This window comes from Nicotiana sylvestris, chromosome 4 (assembly GCF_000393655.2).
Source record: "Nicotiana sylvestris chromosome 4, ASM39365v2, whole genome shotgun sequence".
NCBI classification, from domain to species: domain Eukaryota; kingdom Viridiplantae; phylum Streptophyta; class Magnoliopsida; order Solanales; family Solanaceae; genus Nicotiana; species Nicotiana sylvestris.
The window spans coordinates 42,191,938-42,202,241 of record NC_091060.1 but is presented as its reverse complement, the minus strand read 5'-3'; the positions used below and the strand labels follow the sequence as shown (position 1 = coordinate 42,202,241).

General features: G+C 31.8%; 1 protein-coding gene across 1 annotated transcript; it reads left to right on the top strand.

Annotated features, from left to right (window-relative positions):
* The first annotated feature begins 811 nt into the window (after positions 1-811).
* Positions 812-3,346, top strand: LOC104217039 (zinc finger protein CONSTANS-LIKE 16-like). Its single transcript, XM_009767193.2, has 2 exons — positions 812-1,954; positions 2,995-3,346. Exons 1-2 carry the CDS (start codon positions 983-985, stop codon positions 3,238-3,240), a joined length of 1,218 nt encoding a protein of 405 aa, XP_009765495.1. The 5' UTR covers positions 812-982; the 3' UTR covers positions 3,241-3,346.
* Positions 3,347-10,304: the final 6,958 nt, after the last annotated feature.

The following is a 10,304-nucleotide window of genomic DNA, read 5'->3' as shown; positions in this document are numbered from 1 at the left end:
GTTATTGGCCATTACCGATCAACTTTGGTCGATTTTTTTGGACGGGATTTCCCGTTATAACTTAACATATGATTTTTTTCTTCATTTTCTTTGTTTGTCTACCTGCGAATATTCTCACGAAAATATACTTGCCGATTTATTTCTCTACTAATATATATTAAAGTTACTGACCAATTTAATAATGCTACTAATATGTTTTGAAAATTAACATTAAGAAAAATTAAATATATGAATATATTATAAAAATAATAAATAAAATAATATTAAGTTACTTTATTTACAAATAAAAAACATAGTTAAAAGGAGTAATATAGAAGATATTACATAAATATGAAGGTTTATATAATATCAAGGAAATAATAGACTTTTCAAGTAAAAATGTGACTTTTGTGATAATTAGAGCAAAGTAAAATGATTTTTGTGTAACAAAAGAGAGAAAAGTGACTTTTGTGAACATAAAGTTGAATGATTTTTATGTAACAAAAAAAAAGTAATTTTTGGGTAACAAACACAAAAGTTCAATGACCATGAATAAAATTATCTCTAAATTTGACTGAACCTGTAAACTACTCACTCGACAAGCGAAATATATCATCTAATTAATTTGAAACGGTGGGAGTATACTCCGTCCTTAATTTTCTTATACTATTAGATCACCTAAATTAGGTAAATAATTTGTTGTAACTAAATTACATTAATAATGCAAAAATTCTCTATATTAACAAATGCAATATAAAAATAAAATTACTTAAACACTATAAAAAGTGCATTTCCTGGGTCACTACGCTCCCATATTTCCTTAAATAATTGCACTTTCCATTGTATCTTTCTTGAATTCTCTTCAATTCCCTTCTATACATAGAGACTAAACTCGACATATTTCACTAACTCTCATCTTCCACCTACTATTCAAATCCTATACATTCAAATATCTCCAGGTACCAAAGAATATAATCTAAATTCTGTAACAATATATGTATTAATGACGAGTTCAGAGAAGAAACTAGCAAACGTCGTAGGTGCAAAGACGGCGAGAGCTTGTGATAGTTGCATAAGGAAAAGGGCACGTTGGTATTGTGCAGCAGACGATGCTTTCTTATGTCAAACTTGTGATTCTTCTGTTCATTCAGCCAATCCTTTGGCCCGTAGGCACGAAAGGGTTCGTCTTAAAACAGCATCTCTTAAATCATCAGATTCGGAAAATTCAGCCTCGGTGCCATCTTGGCACCGTGGATTTACTCGAAAAGCTCGTACACCAAGGATTGGTAAGAATTCAGGAAGTATTAAAAACCCTATCCAGCTTATCGTCCCAGAGATATCAAGTGATGAGAATTCACAAGATGAAAACGAAGAGCAACTCCTTTATCGTGTCCCTATTCCCGACCCCTTCGTAGCCGATGAATATTCTAAAGATCAGATGAAAAGTGATTTTAATGATGATCATATGAATAAGTTTCATGGGATGCTTAATATTCCATCTGAAATGGAGCTAGCAGAATTTGCAGCAGACGTTGAAAGTTTATTAGGGAAAGGACTAGATGATGAGGAGTCATTTAATTACATGGAATTAGGGTTAGGGTTTTTGGAGAAACATGATGATTCAATGGGTTGTTTTTTGGTTGATGAGAAAATTAAGGTTGAAAATGAAGGAGAAATGGAAGTTGTAATGGATAATACTAATTATAATCAAGTTGATTATTCAGATACGTTTGATCTCAAATTCGACTGTGATTCACCGGTTATTACCTTAGAAGAAGATGATAAAGGTGAAGCTGGGGAGATAATTATGCAGGATAGTACTAATGATGGTCTAATTGGTGATAGTAAAAATAATAAGATTTTGCTAAATCTTGATTATGGAGGTGTTTTAAATGCTTGGGCTGATCAAAGGTCTCCTTGGACAACCGGCGAGCGACCTCAAGTAGATTCCAATGACTGCTGGCCAGTATGCATGGTATACTTCTTTCTCTTTAGACAAATATTTACTATTTACTTTTTCTGGCTGTTATACATAAATTATATATTTATTATATATGATTGTACATATATAATATATATAATATACATTTTTGGTTATTTTTAGTTTAAGCGGTCGAGTGAATGACTATTTAGGTTAAAATTGGCAAACACATGAACATGCGATTAATCTATACACTTATATAGGGTAAAAAAGCACATCAATTAAAGTAACTATGTATGTATAATAAGTGAAATTAATCTAAAAAATTAGGCAAATAATCTTTTGTAGTAAATTAAATTGTACTGATAATGCAAAGATTTCGTTGCAATACTGTTGGTAGATATTAGTTTAATCCTCTGAACATTGGTGAATATATTGTGTTAGATTCCCTTTTCTGACTACACAAGAAGGCCAGTACTTGCTTTGTTGTATAGGTTGCATTGCATGTATGAGCTATTAGAAGTAGAAATTTTCTAGACATTCTCATTCTTTCAAAGTGACATGCTAGAACTAATTAAATACTTCCTCCGTCCTAATTTACGCGATACAATTCGGATTTCAACAATCTAAGTTTTTAAATTTTGACTGTGAATCCAAATATAGAATCTATAGGTTTTTTCGAATAAAACTTACATATTTAGAAAATATATAACAAGTACTACATGTCACAATAATTAACAATTCAAAATATTTAAAAGGCATATAAAAAAAATCGCTTGACTCTCGAAATCTGAACTGTATCATATATATTGGGACAAAGGAATTAACTTTTATACATTACTAGGGTAGATCACTTAAATCGTTTCAAAAATTCTAAAGCAACTATAACAACTAGGATATTTTCTTTTTTGTTAATGCATGTGAAAAAAAGTAATTATATATTTGGTTAGTTACTACGTTTGTCTTACTATGATATTATTCTTATGCCTAAGAAATATCCTCCCATTTTGGAGGACTGTTTCCAATTTCCTTTTTTCTAGTGGTATGAGATAACGGAATGAGCTAATTGTTCATAAATTGATCTACACTTATAGGGAAATTGTGGACAAATTCATGCATATGGAGACATGGAAATAATGACAGGACATGGACCAATGATAGATGAAGGAAGAGAAGCAAGAGTACTAAGGTACAAGGAGAAGCGGCGGACGAGGTTGTTCTCCAAAAAAATAAGGTACGAGGTCAGGAAATTGAATGCTGAGATGAGGCCTCGAATGAAAGGAAGATTTGTCAAGAGGACCAATTTTGCACCAACCCCTTTTCCTTCGCTTAATAGATAATTGAAGGTTTAAGTAGAGAGGGATTTAGAGTGGTTTTTGTGAGTTCAACTGAACTCATTACTTTACGCTCGAATTATGTATACATATATGAGATCTTTTTGTAAAATGTATACACACGTAGATCACACTCATTCTAAATCTATTGACACTAAATAGTAGATCATGTGTGGTTCTAAGGATTAGGTTTACGCAATACTTTTTTATAGAACAAGTAAAGTTGAGATATGCTTTGCTATGACACTTTGTCATTTTGATGAGGACTTTTCGGATGAATTAGTCTCAAATTGTTCTTGTTTTCATTTCCGGAGGAGATATAAGATGTAAAATGGCAGACGGTGAAAAGAAAATCAGTTTTCTGGCTTCTTGAAATTACTGCTAGACATCACAGTGGCAAAAGAAATTACTTTCTCTTCCTTTATTTGGTCTTATACAAAGTTATTATTTTACTAATATAAGTAAATGAAAACCCAGCTTGATATGCTGTAATAACAGTTTGGAGTAAAACTCGAGCTCAGTTGCAATTATGATGTATATAAGAATTTTGCGTTCAAGGTTTCGAATCATAATCAATTATCCAACTCTAAACATCGCATTAAGAGAGTACACAATAAAATATGACTTTCATTAGATATTTATATTTAAATAATTCATTATTCAAGAAGATACACTTGAATTCATGATCTTTCTTGATCTTTCAAAACTTCAAGAAAATGGTGTTTCGTACTTCCATTGTTTCTCTTTTATGTTTATGATTGAATATCGTGAATTTCCACTTAGAGAGACGATCGGTCTGTAAAGGCCCTTTTATTTTTTCATTTTACATCAAATTGGGAATAATTAACCATTGTATCATAAATATATCCCTCAAGTTTTGATCAATAAGCTTTAATCCTTATATTATAATCTTTATATTTATTAAATACAATTTAGAGGTTAGCTGATTAAAAGAAACGTAATAAACTCAGGTACTGAAATTCACTTTTAGATGTTGAAACTTGAAACTAATCTTATAAATAAATAGTTATATGTTTGGATAAAAGTATTGAATAAATAATAAGCATTTGGTCTGTTTAATATAAAATATCTACAAAAAAATATTAATTTAAGGTATTTTTACATCGAGAACAAATTACAGAAATTGGAAGGAGAGTGGTTAGGGATTTTGTTTAGGAAAGGGTATTTGGAAATTATAAAAAATATTAAAGTTAAATTAATACTCCCTCCGTTTCAATTTATGTGAACTCATTTGACTTGACACGAAGTTTAAGAAAAGAGAGAAGACTTTTGATCTTGTGGTCTAAAATGAGGCACATATATTATGTGTGACTATAAATCTTTGTGTAAAAGTAAATTATTTCCAAATAAGAAAATGGGTCATTCTTTTTGGCATGAACTAAAAAGGAAATATGTTCACATAAATGGAAACGGAGGGAGTAAAAGATATAATCATACCAAAAGTTCTTATAACTTTAAAAGTCATAAGTTGGTGAATTTTTTTAATTTAAACTTAGAATACATGTAAAATCTAATTCCAAAATAACGATTAATGCGGGCATATCTTAATGATATTAAATAATGGTTTCCATGCTTTCGTTGTAATAATGCCTTTAGGGTGATATTTTGCAATAATAAGATTAACTTTGTGATTTACACCAAACGGACGCTATGACCTACATGTCTCAATTTTCTTATAACGAACCGCTGAATTATTACACATGAGAAAGTAGGAAGGACAATTAGGTCTAATACTCCATTTGTTAATTTATGCGATACAATTTTTTTAGTTTGTCTAAAAAATACTGGTATCTTTTTTATAATTAATTTTTTTTATTTTAGGCAGCTAATTTTAAAAAGAAAATATTTTTTAAATTTTGTGTCAAGCAAACTATACCACTCAAGATGTAGGAAGTGGTGCAGAGTGAAATTGTAATACACTTAAGATGACATCTTTGTCATCCTAATTCTTTCGACGCTTTTGGACGTAAAAGTATTTTAGAAGTTTTAATAAAGAATTCAAGTATCAATAGTCTATTTGGAAATATCGTAAGCTTGTATTTATCTGAACATCTAGTTGGAGGAGATTGAATTTGATGGGCAGAATGATTGATGGAACTTGACCTATTATTAAATTCAGATCTTGGCATTTTCTCACTAGTCACGACTCACGAGTATACGTGGTTGACGTGCTTAAATGGTCCCTACTGGCTACTAGTCTCAGAAGTCTTTTTCGATTTTATTTTTATTTAGTTTTTGTACCAGGATAAAATAGAAAATAGCACCAACACATTACTGTGACCTTTTCTTTTTATGTAGATAGTCCCTTAAATTTGGCATGATTCATTAATTAGACACCTTAACTTAGTAAGTGATTAAAAACTCTTTTACCTTAAAAAATATATTCCCCGAGCACCTTATCTGGCATGACATATCGCGTATATTTCCATTAAATTCAAGAGCATGAGTGCTTTAATTTTCCAGATCCACACACCAAAATATAGGGGCAGAACCAGGTGCGTACGCAAGAGTTTTTGTAAACGATGTCATCGTTAACAAATAATTATTGTAATGATATAAAAACTAAAATGTTGAGAAGAGTAACACTAGCAAATTCGCCCATTTAGAAATTGTAAATAATAAAGAGAGGAGTAAGTTTTTTTTTTTTTAAATCAGAATTATAGCTCTAAGTCCATTTAAGTTATACTACAATAATTGCATGTTATATTTGTTAAGATTACCACTTTGATGCTTAGAGGACATAGTTCGATTCGATACCTACATAGTCTAAATTTTAAACTAAAAATACTTTAAAAATGTGCAAACTTAATCAAGGAGTATGTTTCGATCCCCCGCCCTTTTGCTAACAGTGGATGCACTGCCTGCTAGATCAAGTAAGAATTTTGCACTAAATGATGTCATTTTATTTATATATCTATTTTTGGAACACTGTTTATATATGCATTTAGTACAATTTTCCGGCAATGTGGTGTCGGATGACACCCCTTCAATTAACGTGCATCCGCCTCTGGGCGGAGCCACATTGATAGTTACGAGTTCGGCAAAATCTAATAAATGTTGATCAAACTTTGTATTTTTATCAGACATATTTAATATATACAAATAATCTATTGATCAAAACTACTTCGTCGGCCCGACCTTCATTATTGTTGAGGTACATAATTTGACAGAAATTCGAACTTATAGAGTTGTAACACCCCAGAAAATTTTTGAAGTACTTAAGCTATTAAGAAAGTTGATATGCGCTAATTATATTATTTTGTGTGCAAAGACGGACTATTAATATGATGGGTATCAATTGAATATGATAATAAGTGTACGAAGTATATTATAAGTGATTTGGGGTCTAAGGAGAAGCCTAAGTCTAAGCCAAGTTGGAAAATTTCAAGATAGACTAAAATTCTAAATGAGCACGCACAAGATCACATTTTAGACGAGCATATCTACATATATATAATGTTTTATGTGATGCACAACCTATCAAATTAAATATCTCTGAGTCTAGTTTCTAACATTTCAAACCGTTCATCATTTGGACATTTGTACAAAAAGTTATGATTGATTTACTGAAGGCGGGTAATGATGTGTTCTGGGGCAGAGGCAAATCGTTGTTACCAAATGTGATTTATAAGTCGTATTCGACACCTGCGACTTACCTGGACAGATTACAAGTGTGAGTTTCAGCCATTTTTAACACATTTCGAGCTATGGAGCTCGGATTGAAGCGATTTTTGAGGCAATTTTCACCATATGGATTGGGGTAAGTAATTCTAACTCGATTTTGGTTAAAATACATGAATCTATTGTTGTTTTTTTTATCATGAAATTAGTGAATTGAGTTGAAAATGGTAGAAATTCTCTATATCTTCGATTTAAGATTTGAAGGTCGATTTGTTGTTGGAATTTAGTAATTTTAGTATGCTTGGACTCGTGGTTGAATGAACGTTAACTTTCGCCGGATTCCGAGACGTGGGCCCTACGGGCGATTTTTGATCTAATTTCGGATTTTATTGGAAATTTTGGTATTTTCATATGGGATTGATTCCAATAATTTGTGTGGATTGTATTGAATTATTTTTGGCTAATTCGAACCATTCAGAGTTGGATAATCGAGGAAAAATGTCTATTATTGGATTGAGATTGTGTGATTTGAGGTAAGTATCTTACCTAACCTTGTGTGGGGTAATTTCCCCTTGGGCATTGAGTCTTATGTGGAAATTGTGTGATTGAAAACCATGTACGCGAGGTAACGATTACGTACTTGGTTTATATGTGCAAATTATATCGGTTAAAATTTGTAGACAACCTTATGTATTAAACTGGAAATTTGTTGGGACTTATTAAATCTCTTATTTGTCATGTCTCATTCCTTATTTGTCTAGATTATTTTTATATGATAATTTGGTGCGATTGCTACTTGACTTTTATGTGAACTCTGTGTTTGTTTGATTTGCTATTTTTATGGAAATAATTTTCATTATTGATTTTATCTACATACAATTTAAATGAGAAATTTAGTTAATAAGATGAATAAATTTATTTATTTCATGAAGTTGTGAATTAAAAAAAAGTGTTGTCCCTTGATGAATTTCTTTTCAGTTCATGTTGTTGAAAGTGATATTGAGTATTAAAGGTTGTAAATCATATTGAGGCGAAGTGTTAAATTGTGAAATATTATTTTGTTGAGTTTTCACTCCTAGATATTTTGTTAGAATTTTTGTGCGCATTATGACCGAGCCGTGGGCTTCTTATTGTGGAAAATAATGTATTGTTGATTTGTGTGGCAAGTTGTAATATTTGGGCACCTGATGTGCAATTTGTGATATGTTGTAATATTTGAGCACTTGACGTGAAATTTGTGATGTGTTGTAAGATTGGAGCACTGGATGTGAAATTTGTGATATGTTGTAATATTTGAGCACTTGACGTGAAATTTGTGATATGTTGTAAGATTTGAGCACTGGATGTGAAATTTGTGATATGTTGTAATATTTGAGCACTTGATGTGCAATTTGTGATATGTTTTGATATGTGATCACTTGAGGTTCAAGTTGTACTATGTTGCGATAATTGGGCACTTGAGGTGCAAGTTGTATTGTGCTATGATATTTGGGAACTTGAGGTGCGATTTGTGAAATATTGTGATATTGATATGCATGCGGTGATATAAAGCCAGGGTGTTGAAATGCATGCGGTGATATAAGGGTGGCTTGAAACGCGTGGCTAGTAAGGGAACTACTAGAAGTCATGCGGTGTGATAAGGGTGGTTAAAACGCGGGATGCTATTTCGGGGTAAAATATTATCTTTAAAATTATATGTGAAGGCTCCTGCGGTGATATAAGGAAATGAGATATTGTGATTTTATTTATGATTTGGGACTACGAGGCGGTACCTCGGGAGTGCCCCGTTGATATTTCTTTATTTATGTTCTTGTCTTTGGTGATTTTATTTCATTAATATGTAAATTCTTGTCTTCTTCCATGATGTACTAGTTGACTTTATGATTATGTGTTTTGCGCTCCTTATTGCATTGTGTTGGCTTGACTTTTTTGTACGAGACTTTGAAGATTTATATTTTTGGTTTTACTTATTTTGGATGATTGATTTGTTTTAATAAAAGAAATTACCATTATATTTTAATTTAATAATTTTTTACATCCAATTCAGTATTTTATCTAATGCTTTAATTTAAGTACAATGTCATTTTCTTCACTCAAACTATTTCTAAAATAAATTGATCGTGCAGATTTATATATATATTGATATTTTTGGCACGTGAGTTGTCCGTGCAGTTATGAAAGAAATATGGGCACGAGGTGCCGTGGAAATATGAAAGTGGGCCGAGACCTGTACTGTATGATTATGAAGTGAGGTGTCACATGGTGACATTTATTTGAAGGAATTATATTCCAAAAACATTATTTGAAAGAATTTTTGTTGAAAGCTATTTATTTAAGAGAGTATATTCGAAATATATATTTATTTGGCAGGATTATATCCTAAGGATTTTATTGAAGTACTTGCATTTGAAAGACATGTCTGAGGGACTTGATTGTTTTGTTTTATTTGTGTTCCTTATTCGTTTGAGCAATATTATTGGTGTTCTTGTTGCCTTGTTGTTTATATCATTGATTAATTCTCGTTGCCATCTTTGTCTATTATTATTATTATTATTATTATTATTATTATTATTATTATTATTATTATATACTACTACACTGCACAGGTTTATTGATTAGTGAGTGTCTTTACTATACCTCGTCACTACTCCACCGAGGTTAGTCTTAATACTTACTGAGTACCGCTGTGGTGTACTCATACTGCACTTCTGTACATTTTTTTTTGTACAGAGCCAGGTATTGGAGATATAGGACTCGGACAGAGTTAGAGTGTGATCGCAAGGATTCAAGGTAGGGTTGTTTGGTCATCGCAGTCCCTTGGAGTCTTTCCCTATTATCGTAGTGTTAATTATTATTCGAGCAGTAATGTATATTTAATTTCCTTAAGATCATTTCATGTATTAAGGTAGAGTTCGTGACTCAGTACTACCACTCTTGGGAGGTTGTATCTTCATTTCCGTTGTTGGTTTCGATTATCCTTAAAAAAATGCCTTGAATTGTTATTATAAATGGCATACTTAGTCTTAGAGACTAAGTGCCATCACGACACTTATGGTGGGATTTTGGGTCGTGACAAGTTGGTATCAGAGCTCTAGGTTCATAGGTTCTACGAGTCATGAACTAGTTTAGTAGAGTCTTGCGGATTAGTACAGAGACGTATGTACTTATCTTCGAGAGGCTACAGAGCTATTAGGAAAATTTCAACTTCTTTCATTCCTTATCGTGCGGTATTTGTTCAGCTTGAAGCATATATCTTATGTTATTTTGCATCCATTCATGTATGAAATTACGCACTCGATATCAACTATACGCTAACGGTTTGTGATACTACAGAGGAGTTATAAGGCAACTACAAATGCTCAACATTGTCTCAACATGTGGTCTCGACTGAAGATGCGGATGTATTGAAAGATCAATCGTGAGTCGTG